The sequence below is a fragment of the Phasianus colchicus genome, chromosome 21, assembly GCF_987193195.1.
Source record: "Phasianus colchicus chromosome 21, bPhaCol1.hap1.1, whole genome shotgun sequence".
Classification (NCBI taxonomy): Eukaryota; Metazoa; Chordata; class Aves; order Galliformes; family Phasianidae; genus Phasianus; species Phasianus colchicus.
The window spans coordinates 7,147,316-7,163,084 of NC_143456.1; the positions used below are offsets into that span (position 1 = coordinate 7,147,316).

Sequence of the window (15,769 nt, forward strand, 5' to 3'; positions counted from 1 at the left end):
AGAGTGAGAGGCAGAGTAGTTGTTCTTGCTGGCAGATCAGGTTTACTCAGCTATAATAAAAAATAAATTCTATTTCCTGATCCAGGCAGGATTTCTCTCTTGCATAAGCATATCTCTGAGGAACAGTGGATCTGGTTTTTGTTTTGTTATTTGCAAGGAAGTTGTTATTTTTACCATGGTTTGTAAATCTTGGTATTGTGAAACACATCTTTATCACCAGGGCAACCTCAGCTGCTTCTGTAGAAGACTGATAAGTTAAAGATATAATATTCTCTGTATGACTGAGGAAACTTACTTCTCATGTGGCTTTTCTTAAAAGAGTAGTATTTCAGTTGAAGATATTCTAGATCTAACAGTAAGAAAGAGTTTTCTTTTTATGCCAACGTTGTCTCAGTTGTTGTAAGTTTTCTCACAAGTGTCCTCAGTTGCTCTTTTGTTGAGCTTAGGCATTCGTGGGTTTTCTGCTGTGGTTGACAAAGGTTTCTGACTTGCAGAGTCCCAACAAAAATCACTGTTCTGTCTGTGTTGTTTCATGTTTCCAGTCACTGTTAAAAATGTAAATGGCTGCAGCCTGTACTGAAGGACACTATAGGCTGAGGTCTTACGTTTATAACAGAAGGAACAAAATTTGATCAATCCTTTTCAGCTCTTTAAACTCATGCCAGGTATCTCTGCTTTGCTCTCTCAGATGAAAAGACACTTTTTAACACTTTTTTTTTTTTTTAGGGTCTGTAGACTGATTTACTCTGGGGGAGAAAAAATGAAGAGTACTGCCAGGCCTTGGAGTGCAGTGTCAAAGCAAGGAAGTCACGGGGTTGACAGAGGAAAGTCACTTCCCACTGCCTCATCAGGAATGAAGACATCCAAGTCCTCGACTTCACTCGCTTTTGAATCTCGGCTCAGCAAGGTAATAAATCCTGTGCAGACATTTCTGCCTTATTTTTTGCACCTCTGAAGGGATGCTGCTGAAGACACTAGTCCAGAAACTTGATATGATTGATTTGCATATATGTTAAATGCAGAGGATTTTCTTCCTAATTACAGCTAATATTTTGAGATTATTGAACAACTGCAAATGCAAGATCATCAGTTTACGTAAGTCACTCCAAAAGTAACGCCTCCCGTTTATTTCCATGGAAACTATGGCAGCTATGAAGCACAACAGCACTACTTGATAGACCAAATTTTCAGCTACAAAATACAATTTGTCAGCATAGTCATTGCCATTAGCTATGGATTTTCACCAGCGATGAACATGAGTCTGAATGCCACACTTGTTTAAAAACAAAAATAAAAAAATCTACTCCAGTGAACAGGATCCATTGACCATGTCACCACTGCTGAAATGCCTCACTGTTCTCACATCTACTGTTTGGTCTCCATCATCATTCAGCAAGCATTGATGAATGCCAGTAGGTGCAATTTTTTCTGCATGGAGGAATTCAATTAGGTGCCTTTGCTTCATGTGCACTCCATGTCAGTGTTTTGTCAGACCGCCTCTCTGCTGCCATCTGTTGCATGGCAACAAAATTCAGTGAGTATTGGTGAAAAAGTTCAGCCTCCACTGCTATACCACCAACATCTGCTGCTAATATCATAGTCTAATATCATAAAATAGGAGGCATTACTTTCAGAGCATCCTTCTTAGTATATTTGAAAAAAGAGTTAAAAAGAGAGCTAACGGTTGCTGCTGTAAAAGAGGATTCATTGACTAAGTTATGTAGAGTGGTTGCTGAGGTCTCTAAATGGTCAGAAAGTTCAAATTATTCCTTTCTGCTATTAAGGGGGAGCTGAAAAAAACTTCTGGCAGAAGGTGAAACATTGTTTGGTTTCCGGAAGCAGATCAGCAGCAGCTTTTGAAACTTGCATGCTCATGGGGTCCAGGAAGCCACAGATTGAGTCAGAGACAAAAAGGAGAAAGAATTGGAGTTGAGAGAGGTCTTATTTTGCTTTAAGATTTTACATTTAGAAACTGTTAACTAGATGAATGTACATCATCATGTGCATTCTTTTTCAACCTGAGCAGTGGTTTTCAGCCTGTGGTTTGTGGACCCCCAGTGTGTCACTGAACAACCTCTAAGGAATTTGGTTTTGATCTGTGAAAACAGCTTAAGTGTCCACAAGCTGTGAAGGATAGAAAAATACCCTTCTAAGGAGTCTCTAGAGTTTGGTCTTTTAAAATGCTTTACTTTCAAGAGAAATACATTCAGGTTTTTATCAGAAGTACGTAAGCTGTTAGAGGTACAGAAATGGGGAAGCAGCTGACCAAAAGTTCTGAGATGACTTGGTACTTAAGTGTTCTGATTTAGAGTAAATTTAAAAGCAAATCCCTGTCCCAAGAAAGGCAGCACAGCAACAACAGTTCCTTGCTTTCTCATGTACAATAAGGCATGTGAATAATATATAGTGATATCATATACTATTTTTAAAAATATACTGTAAAGTAGCATGTAAGGCAAATAGTTCTTCTTCCATGAAATGGAATGTGTCAGCTGGCACTGAAATGCAGAGACCTAAATATTTCAGTAAATGTAAACCAGTGAGGAAATCCAATGGTTGCTGGTCAGGGCAGCATCTGAGAAGCTAGCAATACCCAGTAGTCTTATTACTGTAGACTTTTTTTCTCCCATCATCTTAGTTACTTGCTAACATAAACACTTGTTCCTGGTTTTCATCTTTACTCTTGAAACGGTATTGTCTCTTAACCCACTTCTCAAAAATCTAGAATGCAATATAAGTAATATTAAAAATAAATTAAAAATGAGATAGGATTTTTAGCAATATTTCTACTGGGTTACTTTATGGAAATGGTTCTTTTCTCTCATGAACCTGGCTTTTGGAATGGCTTCGTGGGAATAGTCAATTTCTGAATCTTCTGGTTGCTCATGAAATCTCTTTATTGTAGCTGAAGAGGGCATGCAGTGATGATATGCTTACAAAACCAGGGGTGACAGCAGCTACTGGAGTTTCTAGACTGAAGAAGACCATTACGACTGGAGCAATCTCTGAGCTTGCTGAGAGTCGGCTGAAGCCCAGCACAGGTAGGTACAAAGATACTGGAAGACAGTCTGCTTGATGTGAAATGTGCTTGGTTTGCTGAGAACCTGTTTGAGTTTTCACTCTTCATCTTGTAGCACAGTTATAACTTACCTGCTGTAATATTCAGTATACTGAGCAGGAACCTGTTGTGCCTTAAAGGGTCGTCTTTTAGCGTATCCTGCTTGGTCAGTAACGTAAGGGAAGAAGAAACTGGGCGCTGAGTGGCCACGCGGTGGCACTGGCTGCCTTCTGGTAATTCGGGCTGTCAGGGGAGATGCGCTGCTCGCAAAGGGACACGGCCATTTGAAAGCTTGTTCTTTGCTTATTTAATTTCCACCCTATGTGTATACAGCGAACTCTTTTCCTTTTATTGATTGAGCAGAGAAGTTATTAATCTGTCCCTGGGACGCAGCAGAAATGCAGGAACAAAAAGCCAGCACTACCGTCTTCGTGTATAGGTTGTCCTCCTAAGCTACATTGTGGCATGCTCCCTCCCTCTGTGTCATCCCCACCAGCTTGTTCCTATTGACTTCAGATCTAAGCCCATTTCTAAAGGCAGCGACACCATCTGCATACCAAGGGCTTCTGAGCAAATACTTTGTTTTCCCCTAGGAGCTCAGCAAATGCTTTCTTTTGTCTGTTCCCTGGTAGCATTTCCAGGGGAATGTGAGATGTTATTAAATTTGATCATGACCTCGCAATTTGTCACAGCCTCTGCAAGGTTTGGCTGTGAAACAGAACAATGAAAGTAACCAGAAAGAGAATTCTCATTCAAGCTTTTGTTGCTTTTTTTTTTTTTTTTTTTAATATATACAACCCTGTAGCCTCTAATGGAAATGATGCATCTTAACAACCCAAACACAGATCCTGTTCTGCAATTAATTGGTGTGTAAATCCTCAGCTTTAAATGTTTAGTTGTATCCAAAGACATCTGAGATTTTCCAGCCAATAAAGAGGCATGATGCTAGCTAAAGATGCTTGAGAGAGGAATAACAAGGAGAGTAGAGAACCTGCACAGAGAATGTAACACAGGATCCTGGGAATACAGCCAGGGAAACAGCACTGCAGGGAGTTCAGAATGAAATACATATGTCAGATACAAAAATACTAGCACTGGAATAGAGAGCCTCCTTCTGCATTTGTGTGTAATAACTGGATGGGGGGAGGGAGACTGAGATTTATGATGATGACTGCTTTAAATACATGATAAAAAGGTTTCAGATAAACACTAAGAATATGTTATCCCTCAAAATTTTCTTTTAGCCTAGAGAGAAATGGCTCAGGTCTTACAGGAGCTATGCACAGCAGTGTGGATGTTGTATGTCTTAATTTTCACAATGGTTTCATAGTCCAAAAGACTGTTGAGAAATCTACCTAGATTCTGAGAATATTTGTCACTATCATGGCCACTAAAAGACACTAGATATTAGTAAGCAAGGTTACAAGATCTGACTCTAGATGCTTGCACTGTGGAAAAAATACTAGAAGCATATTATAATACATTATATCATTGTTTAGAGGGAAAAAATAAAATCAGTTATGACAGAGGGCAGAACATGTTCCTGAGAACATTAAGTAGAAAGAATGTTAAGTTTCAGCTGCTATCCTTCATTGAAATAGCATCACAAATAACCTCTGATTGTGATCAAGATGACTCTGAAATTCTAGCTGACTGTGGAGCTAAGCCAAGAAATAATGTTCCTGTAGTTGAGAAATGCAGATGTTTGTGTACACAGCCAGCTGCATAAATCTTGAAATTCTGTTCTGAAACCCCTTTCTTTGGCTCCCCTGATTTCCTTAATCAGTTCTGCATTTTCCTTTCATTTCTTAAATGCAGACATTATTTCTTTTCCCTGCCTTGTTTGTGCTTTTTATGTTGGGTTTCCTTTTTTAGTCAAGTGAGTGCTTTGATTATTTTACTGAAAGGATATTTATATTAGTTCCAGGTACATTTGGGTGATACTCATTTGGTATTTCAGTATTTTGTAACAGAAAAACATGTTTCTTTCTTTTTTGGGTGTGACTGTCTGGTATTTGTGTCTTAACCTTGAGCAATAGCACATGTTCCAAATGCTGCAGATAATAAATAATTGACACCAAGATTGCGTGTTTAAATAAGGTTATTTGTATGCTGCCCTTGGTGTGGTTTAGGTTATTCATTCTTGCCTTTTGCTGACATACACTGCCCCTGTCTGCCTTGTTGGAAGCTAACACAGTAAATTGTAAGTGGCTTAAAGGAAGATGAAGCCAATTGCATGTCTCCAATCTTGCCAAGTGGAGCTGAGCAAATGGAACTGGAGAGGAATTCTGGCTGGGAGTTCTTTGCTGTGATGTTTGGCTTTGTCTCTGCTTGGCAGTTTTAAAACCCCCAAGTAATGGGAAACGACACACAGGGAGAAAAGTCTTGGATTCTGCTTCCTTATCCGGTGTATGGCTGTCCGTGTACTGCCCTGAAGTAGCTATTTGGTTTTATGTTAAAGAACAAATTTACACAGGTCTTACATTGTTTTTAGTGCTTCAGAATAGAGCTGGAAAAACTGCAGAACAGGAAGAGGAAAATAGGGGGATCACTAATCTTGGAAAATGTTTATTTTAATGAATGCACTTGTAAAGCTATCCAACCTGTAAAGCCATAAAGTAAATAAATTCTTTTAAAATATTTAAATATAGAAAATTATTTCTTCTTCTCCTTCAGTTTCAGGATTAGAGGAAACTAATGATTTTTCAAATGCTGAACCTTCAAGGTTTATAAATCAAGTAGCCTTAAGCTCTGCTATTTCACTGTCAGAGAATTCCAAAGCTGCTTGTATGGTCATTTGCTTTTTGTGAAGAGCTTTGCATGGTAATATTGACATGCAAATAGAGGATTTGAGGTTCGGAAAGGTGAAATTGCCTGCTCAGTGGATCCTAGAAGTCATTCCAAATCCTGTCTCAGTTCTCGTACTCCCTGCACATTCTTAAATCGAACACTTTCTGAAAATTTCCCTCAAGGCTGTCTAGTTTAATCACGTTCGTATGCTTCCTTGCTGTTATTTCAGTGCCAGCAGTTACTATCTGTCAGTTTCAACAACAGAAAAAAAGTCTCGTGCTATATATTTTGGACACTGGAAAAGAGAGCCAGAGTGCGCGACTCGGCTGTGCTGTGAACATGTAATCTGAAAACATTCCCATTTCTCACAGATATATTGATTCCTGTATAAAGCTCTGCCAGCTGGAGTATGAAGTATTGGTTATGCCTGAAATGTGAATAACAGCTAGCTGTTCTTGTTTTCCCTCTCTGCTTCGTTAGCTTATTTCTTTAAACCTAAGTAAAGTCTAAAATTATATAAAGAACTATTGAATTTTACATAGAAGCAGTAGGAACTCATCAATACCAGTGTTATAATTGTCCAACTTACTATTTATAGATATCTTGAATGTTTTACAGCCAGAACAAGAAAAGTGTGTTGCTTTCTGTGCAGACCTTCAGAGTTGATGAACCTGAATAGCTGAAGGCAGTGACAATGCAGAAATATAACAGACGAAAACTCAAAAGATATGAAGAGTTTAAATTGTCTCCTAAGCTTCTTGTGTTGGGAATCTGAACTGCAGGTTACCTGGACAAAGCCCCCTAATCCTAAAAAGGAACGTTACCAGCATTAGAAATGAAGCTGTACAAAGCATGCTGTTTTAATAATGCCAGCAATTTAAATAGTGAAAGAAAAATACTAAGAATTTTGGCCTAATTGGTAAAGGCTACGAAAGGAGACAGGTCATGGAACAGCTTATTTGGTTTGAGCAATGTACAGCTCCAGTAATGGAGGCCTCAGGTTTTGAGTTTTCTGTCATCCATATTCATGTAGGGTTGGCAGAGTTCATGTCCCAGTGGCTAAATGTGGTACCTGTATATCTTCAATTCCTTCCTAGTTCTAGCAGAGCACTTACTGTCCTTTTGTCCAACTTAATCTGTTTGTTCATCACTTTCACTTAGTCATGTAGTTTATGTAAAAAGGGAAAATCCTGATTTCCCTCACAGGCTTGTTGTGTGCAGCTTTTCTCTGTTGATAGTGATGACACTTAGTTAATGAGGATAACTCTTTTCTGAATGAGGATAACTGTTAATAAAAGCTTTAAAAAAAAAAAAAAATCGCTGCAAAGTCTAATTCTTTAGACAGTTTAATTCTTCTTAAGATGCTAATAGACCCCAATTAAAATAGGAAAAAAAGGAAAATGATACCTTTTGAAGGACAGAGTTCTGACCTTGGGGTCCTTTTCCTTCCCTGTACATTCATTTTTGACAGGGTCTGCTTTTTGTGATCTGTCACATCAAACACTACTGCAGGTTTGCAGAGGGCTGCTGTGCTTTGCATTCAGCTTCATTACTGTCTCATTTTTGTGAAAGATACAGACAAGTGTGAGAGACACTAATGAGATTGGTGTGTTCTGTTCCACAAGACTCCACTAGAAACCAAATGACTGAACTCATCTGGGCTTCCCAAGAATAATAAATATGCTTTAAAATTTCATCTGGAAGGCTGGTTGCATTTTGCTACCCTTTCCATGTACAAGAGGCAGCCCTTGCATGATTCTTCTTATCAAGAAAAAAAAGATATATATATATACACGCTTCGGAAATGATATAGAAAGAAAAGAGTCAAAAAACAAATAATTGTCTTTGTCAAGATGTTGCTCAAATAGACAAGAAATACTGCAGAAATTTAGCACACAAAGCAACAAAAATGCTCATCTGCATTTGCATCCATAGCTCCACATTAGCTAGATGTTTATATTGACACCCACGTGCACTTAAACATCTGCAGGTAACATATTTGTGCGAATGTGAATGAATCTGAACCTTCACCTCCCTGACTTAACAAAATGATTTCCCTGGAATGAAGTAATTCAATTAAATTTCAGCACCATTGAAGATTTTAGCCTTTTCTCTTCTTGTTCAGAGCTGACATATGATGGTTGACCAGCATAATTATTCTTTTGTTCTGTTGCTGGATGTATTACATGAGCCTCCTTCTATAGCCAGGAATGGAATGAGAGCAATTCATTACAGTGGCTGTCTGTTGGGATTTCTGTTACCTGATTCTGTTGTGGATAACAACTTCACTGAGAGGCATTCACAGACTGTCTGCAGTCATCTTGCATTATTAAACAAGTAGAAATTAACTTCTGCTGACAACACTGTCTGCAGTACATACCTTTCTCATTTTTGCTGCCATCTTAATGCATTGCACAACTTGCATCTACTGCACTGAGTCTGTATTAAAGCATTCTAGTGTTTTGCATGCAGCTTTCTGTTAGAACGACCTGTGAAATACAGTAGACCCTTTTCTCTCTTGTATATTCCTGAGAATGACTTTGTTGGCACATGTTTACAGCCCTGGGACCTGAGCCAGCTAAGAGGATTTGGTGTGTGGTAGGGATACTGAAATGCAGAATCTTAGAGATTGTAATTACTTGACTCATTAAACTGTTGACAGTTAATTGGCTCAAGCTGGCACATATAGGGAAGTTCTATTACAGTTATAAGCAAACTGTGAAGATCAGAAAAGCTTTGCTAGGGATACCTTAACAGATAGGGGGGCTTGCTTGGATAGTCTCAGAATAGTGCACATCTATGATCTCTCAGTTTGTTTTCATTTTCAGTCTTCTTTGCTGAAACTGTTCAGCAAAGTCAATGCAACTTTGTGTTGCCTACCTATCGTAGGTTAATTATCAGCTTTCCTTCAGCTAGTTTGAAGAGAAATGATCCCTAACAGTCTCAGGGCCTAAATGTATCACAGCCAGAATGCTTTGGCAGAATGCCATTCTCTTTGCACTTTGAGAATGGGAGGGAGGGAAAGAAAGGAATGCAAAGCGGGCCTGGTCTGACAAGTATGCATATCAGGAGAGGGCTTGGCATTCCTTTTATTATTATTTTTCCACTGTTTGGTTTTTTATTTTTTGGTTTTTTTTCCAGCAGTTTGTGGCTTGCATTAGACTTTAATACTATAAGATAAGAGGGGAGGGGTTGACAACTACATGCTGAATGGGTTCTAAGCGGTACTTAGCGCTCAGAAAATCTTCAGCATTAATAGAATAAGCAGAGCATGGTGGTGTGGACACTGGTATTGATGGTCAGCATCACATGTAGGACCTGCTCAGTTTAGTTCAGTCTTGGCCAGAAGTCATCCTCAGCAGTGACTTCTTTAGAACTTCTCTTTCTGAAGAGAGTGTCAATTATCCAGTCATGGAAATTTGAGAGCATTCTGCAGCACTTTCAACCTTCTTTTGACCATGGATTATAATTTAAAATTTCAGAAGTTATGCTAATTAATCTGTTGTGCAGTGAGAGCAGGACAGAAGGAGGACTCTGCCTGACAAATAAGTCCTTTGACTTGTTATTTGAAAAAGTTGTCTGTTTCACACCTTCTCATTCTTATTACATAGAAAAGGGTGTTTGTGGACTATTATCTTTTTAGGCAGTCCAACAAGTGAATAGTGCAAAGGGATGAGTCAGTCAGTCTTCGTGCCTATGGAGAAACCAGCTAGTCTACTTTAGAATGATGAAATTGTTTAGTCATTCACCTTTATTACTGAGGAGGAAGGCAAAAAATGTAAAGTATTCAGAAAATAAATAGTAGCCTATAGATTTAGCCAACAATCTGTCATAATTTCATAGCTATGAACTGTTCTAGAAGTCTTGTGCCAGATCCTTTTTTCCCCTGTTTCAGCTTCGTGCTCCATGAATGTTAATCTTGATATCCGTAGTCTCTTTTCAGGCTTAGCTCTTTTTAAAACTTGAATTCTACCTTTTGCTGTGGGTTGGTCTTGTAGTCTTATGCCTGACTCGCCCTATTGTGATGTTAGAATTTCTGACTTATGTTTCATGCTGCTGTCAAAAATAGCAGATTGGGTCTTCCAGCAGTGATACTTGCACAGTGTTAAGATCTCAAGTGTGTTTGCTCTGGCTCTGTGGTTACATCTTGTAGTTACTTCAAGCTGAACCCTCACGCTCTACTGGGATTCTGATACCCCTTCTGTGTTACTTTCTGAAGTAGAAAGCTGGTGTTGAAATAATGAATAGTTAGTGTCAGAATTTATCAGCCCAAGAGCTGAATAGTGTTATATATAATTAGTGTCAGAATTTATTAGCCCATTGGCTAGTACAGTTCCTCTGAATCCTGTTGATGAAAAGCAGACGTTGCTCTTTAATCTATAATAGAAGAAAATCTCTTTGTTTCAGAGATGTTTCAAGAGCAGTTGGAGGACATTTGTATCTTCTTTTCTGAGAAAACTGATGGACGTGTTGAATGCCAAAGCTTAAGAGACCATAAGATGGCTTCTAGGAAAAGCATCATCGTTAATGTGTTATTTTTTATAGAACTTATATCGTCTATTCATTAAACAAAGCATTTCATACTTGATGAGTCATAAAATAGACAGGAGTTTTGTTTATTGTCTTCCAAACCAGACAGATGTATGTAAGCTTTTAGCTTCATCCATGGAGTGTGAGAGCAAGAATAGTGAAAAATTAGTTGACAACTCACTCCCTGTTATGCTGAAGACTTAGAAAAACTCTTTCTCTCTTATGGAACAATCTCTTTTAATTTGAATCAGTAGATTCACAATTGGCTATCTTAATTTCTGCGTGTTTTATTTTCAGTCTGTTTTGATCTGAAGACACTTTTTAATGTGTTAATGTATTAACTTGTTTATAACCTCCTTGTTGAAACCAAGATTTCAAGAAGGTAATTGTGTTAATTGTCCATGCAGAGAAAACAGATTGCTGGAGCTGTTCAGGGTTCTTGTTTCCAATGTGTGTCATGACTCCATTAGTGAGAAACATCTTGATTTATTTCAAAGGAAAATCAGCCATCAGCCAGTCTGTGAACTGCCACATTCAGCTCTTCTTGCACTACAAGGCGTGGTCAAAAAAAATGTTGATGATAGAGATATGGTATGTAGATCATATTTGTAATCAAATTTACTGTATGACATAGCTCTGGGGCCAGTCACCCCCCTGCTGCCACGGCTCCTCATCAGATGTGGCTGCACCAGGACGCAGAAGTCCTGCTTAAGTTTCCAGGGTGATTTCTTGTCTGTGGTGGAGCTGGTTTCAGGCCTTAGGGGACTTAATCGCAATCGGTGCCTCTCAGCTGCCTGCAGTTCGCTGCTGCTGCCTCTGAGTGGCCTCCACTGCTCGTTGAGTCGCTCTTTCTTTCTCTGCGAGCTCTCTCTTTTTTTCTGCCTCTCTTTCTCCCCTCCTTTTATTCCAGCAGTCAGGCAGCTAATTAACTGCACAGGCCGGCCTTCAGTGCATAATATTGTAATGAGGTAGGAGGGAGAGCCACAGCTGCTCCAGCATGAGCAGCAGGCTCTGTTCCTGGTGCCAGGAACTAGGAAGGAGGTGACTTTTTTTTCCTTTGTAAGTTGACCGAAGCGCAAACGTTACCAGCAGATAAAGGCAGGTCTGTCTCTGAGAGCATGGGGTCCTAAAGGAGCCTGGGGAAGAACTGGCGGTGACTGAAGATGGGCAACCAGCCTGGGCGAGCGGAGGAGCACGACCAAGGTCTGTATGGCCGGGCGGCTGCCTGCCCAGCCCTGCGCAATGCCGGGGCTGCTGCCTGCAGCTTGCAGGGCTGTAACTGCAGGCATTGGGGTTTTGTTCTCGGGGAGCTTACCTGCAGCGTCCTACCGAGTGGAAAAAGAGGCTGTTGGCATAGGTAATGCTGACAGCTTTGAGCCTGCTGGTGAAATTAGGGCTGTTTACCTCGTAACTTGTAAATGGTATTCATTACAATTCCATACCTGAGCTCGCAGCATCGTCCTCGGGGGAATTTCTGAAAGAAATCCTTTGGTCAGAACAGAATGCTGACAAGGGAGGGACCTCGGTGCCTGACGGATGTTATTTTGTGTAGTCTGCATGATGCAGCTAAAAAGTTACAAAGATAATCTAGTGATGTACGTACAATTTGTTAGAATCTGCAGCTTGGTGTCTTGGCTTTTACAGTTGTTTGTGGCCTCCAGCCTGATATTTTCCAGGCCTTCGAATTTAAAATGATGCCTTTGTGGATGGTCTTCCCACCATTGTCTTTCAGAAGTGTAATGCTTTGCATGTTAATCAGCAGCAGCTTTTACAGAAAGCCAAGAGTCAGGTATACCTACTTCCCTTTGTGCCAGATGTCTCTACCATGAGCTTGGAGATAATAATGATTTGTTCCTGATGCTGCAGTACTGCCCTTTGATTCATTTTGTTTGCTGCCCTAATACCGAATGAGGAAAAAAGAGTAGGCCCACAGATTTCTGCTGTTAGTTCCTGTTCAGGCTTAGAATGCTCCAACGTACAGAAACCAGCATCAGTTGGATTTCCTGGCGCTGTGTGCCTTATTGTTGTGTGGGAGTTCCATTCATAAAATTTAGTTGAAGCTGTTATTGAGTGATCAGTGTTTCTTCACTGCTTTTGTTTAGATATGTAGCTACTGTTTTAGAAGTAAACGTGTATAGCTGAGCTCTGGGGTTGTGCAGAAGGCGTTGCATTGCTGCTCTAGAATTGATCACAATAGATCTGCTAGTGAGTGCTAGAACAGCAGTTAGGTGTAGTGGAGAACTCTCTAGCAGTATGTTAATCAGCAGGCTAATGAGGAACACAAAAGCTGCCAGTATTCAGTCACCAGAAGAAATGCTGCCCTAAGGGAAACTTCAGTTTTGGGCTGGAAAGTGCTGCTATTCCAAACGTGGTCTCTGAAATCATCCCACTGCAAGCTATGGAGGTATTGTTGAAACCAACCCTGTTAACCTCATTTGAGGAGGGATGATGCTGCTGATAAACTGTGGGGCGATGGACAATGGCATGGGTAGTACTGCTAACTTCTGGTCAGAGTTTGGGAAGGCTGGCTATGATTTTTCAGGGCCAGTGGCAGAATTTGAACAGCTTATTACTGTTAACTTAAATGACAAATGAATGCAGACTTCCTGTGGGTTTTGAAAATCTCTTTCAACCTTTGTTTACTCTTGTCCTGTGATTTATTCATTTGAAAGGGGAAGGGTTATATTTCTGTAGCATCTATACATTTTTAAAGCTTTTTAGTTTTTAAATGTAGACCACACTTAGTCTTGTTTTAGTTTGATCTCATGGTTTGTAAGATATAAACATGACTAAAACCCAGATTTTATATTGAACTGTGTGCTCAAAACGTAGTTTAATTATGAAAAAAACTTTCAGGAACACCAAAGCAGATGATAAATTGTGAGAACATATTCCATGTGTGAGATCTCAGATGCTGAAAGTCAGAGGATAATGGAAAGACATCAGAAGTATTTGTCTTCCTTTTAGACTGGGCTCTTTATTGACGTAGTTCATGTTCCAGATTTAACTACAGAAATCAGTTCTTATCCTCTGTTTTCCTTGTGATATCCAATGTCATCTTGTTTGTTTTTCTTCTCAGGAAATCTTGTAGACACTGCATGTTTCACCTTCAGTCTTTCATCCCAGCACTTACTGTACTGGGTTGCCACAGACAGATCTTTAAAACTCTTCTTCCTTCTATCAATGTCACCGGACCACAGAAGTCTTTAAAAATCTGACTGTGAATGCCTCTGTTATGATGTATATTGTAACCTAGAGTGAAATACTTATTTCCAGATGCTTAGAAGAGTACAGAGTACTTTGACAGGTTTTCTGTTGAGTGTGGATACAAAAAGCAGGACGTGGGCATGCACAGCTTTTGGCTTGGTTTTACAACAAAGATCAATTTTAGCTTAAAACCTATAAATAAAATAATACAGGCCCAGAAGCAACATTCTGGGTGGCTGACTGTGCCTGCTAATGGTCAAGATGCAAGATATATGGGCACAGCAGTGGTAACCCCAAGTTCTGGGTGCTATTGAGGAACAGGAAGGAAATTATTGGGCCCAAGCGCAGCAGTTTGAAGCTGACACCTTACTATGTTGGACTCTGAAAGAAATTTAGCTAGAAAATGTCAGAGAGGTGAAGACAGAAAAAGTGGATATTAGATACATTGCATGCGTTTTTGAAGTAAACCCCTGCTGATGTCTAATGGTTATATTTGGAACCAAAGGTTTACAGGACTGTAACAGCCAAGTATCAATTTAGATTACTGTACACGTTGCTAAGTGTGCAAGAGTGTTTCAACAGGAATCAGGGACAATTCATTCTACAGGTCTTTCCTGACTTCAAATTTCAAACCTATTTTAAATCATTTTTAAAATAAGTTGTAAAAACTTTGTTTTATGCTGTTGTGACCAAAGTTTGCACCATGTTTGCCAAAACTCTCCTTGCAAAGTTGGCTAAGTAATAACCATCTCCAAGTGCTCTGAAATATTTGAATTTAATTAACGTTGAGTTTTTAGAAGGAAAACACCTGTGAAATAGTAATAAGTTGTAACAATAAGTTGTAAAAATAGTAGTGAATATTGCTGCAGTTCATCAGTAGAATTAGTTTTTCTGCTTCTGAGACTGGCTGCCTCAAATAGAAGGAACTGTTAGTGCATATGCAGGCCAGGGCACCTGTGAAATAGCTGGAACATTTTATGGGAACTGTATGGAAGAATACATACCATGCAGTGCAGAAACATTTATTGAGAGAAGCCTTTCAAACATCGTTTTCCTTGGAAACAGTGAGGCAGCCAGTGTTTGTGAACAGGAGTGCTAAGATTCTTTGACATTGGTTGACTTGGTGATGGTGAGGTTTTGTTTATCCTCTAAACATCTGCAGGTGATGTGGTGATTAATAATATCTTTGAGAAGAGGTGGAAAAAGTGACTCAAAAACATGCAAAAACTTTGAAAGCAGCAGTTGAATGGGAAATGTTAACTTCTCTAGCTGGAACAAGGTAACGAGTGGGGTTATCCAAGGGTTAGACTTTTTTTTTTGGGACTGTGCTTATTTGTAAAACATGCTTACATGGCTTGGATGAGGCTATCAGATGTCAGTGCACACACTAAGGCAGTATTGCTCTGTTTTCTTGTGCCTGTTTTGTCCTGACTCAGGGGTGGCTTCATTTTGTGTTTCAGTGTAGGGGAGATAGTCCACAAAACATCAGACCGTGTCAAGGTAAAGGGTAGAACTATTATTTTTAGCAATGTCTGATATCCCTTCTCAGGGAGTACATTTGGGTCTTTCTCTGGGTGCTCCCTTCAGTCTTTGTCTGCTTCTCTTCCTTTCTTTGAAACATGGGAACCACTCATTTTAGCTGTTCTATGTCAGCACACCATTTCTGCCAAGCAAGAGCTCCAGAGAACAGATGAGTTTAATGATGGTGTGGGGGGAAGGGAGGAAGGCGAGAGGGGCCGGCAGAGCTAATGAATCACATAACAGCTTTCAGGGAAATACCGACAGCAAGTCATGTCCTCTTAGAGCCCAGGCAGCAAGCTGTAGACCTTTTGTTCCCAGTGGAGCCAGCAAGCCACAGTTTGCTCTCCAGTGGATAGTTTAATTCCTTAGTCACCTCTTCCTCCCACAAGTCACTCTTGCATGAGGGTTTTACAAATGCTTTCATTCTTCAGAGTAGTAACACATTGCTGATTAAACTAGCATTGAAGGAGATTATTTTCCCCCAGAGAGTAATTTTTACTTGACTTAAGTCTCTCTTCCAAGGCCAGTTAGGGCCAGCTCTGTTGATTAGCTTTGTGATGTGACTCAACTGGAGTGACACTATTAAATCATTTCAGAAATACTGACAAACAGATGTCAAATAGCAGTAGTGTGTTCTGCTCTGTAGGCCAGCGAAATGAGTAC

General features: G+C 39.8%; 1 protein-coding gene across 7 annotated transcripts in view; it reads left to right on the forward strand.

The window, feature by feature from the left end:
- SPECC1 (sperm antigen with calponin homology and coiled-coil domains 1) overlaps positions 1–15,769 on the forward strand; it is an 83,208-nt gene that overhangs the window by 17,727 nt on the left and 49,712 nt on the right. For 5 of the 7 annotated variants that reach the window (XM_090122401.1, XM_031591610.2, XM_031591611.2 and 2 more), the window contains 2 exons: positions 727–907; positions 2,906–3,041. In XM_090122401.1, coding sequence (XP_089978527.1) covers positions 761–907; positions 2,906–3,041 — 283 coding nt within the window. In that variant the 5' untranslated portion in view covers positions 727–760. Of the gene's footprint in view, positions 1–726; positions 908–2,905; positions 3,042–11,104; positions 11,582–15,769 lie in introns of those variants that run through there. The other 2 variants (XM_090122403.1, XM_031591614.2) reach the window with 2 other exon arrangements.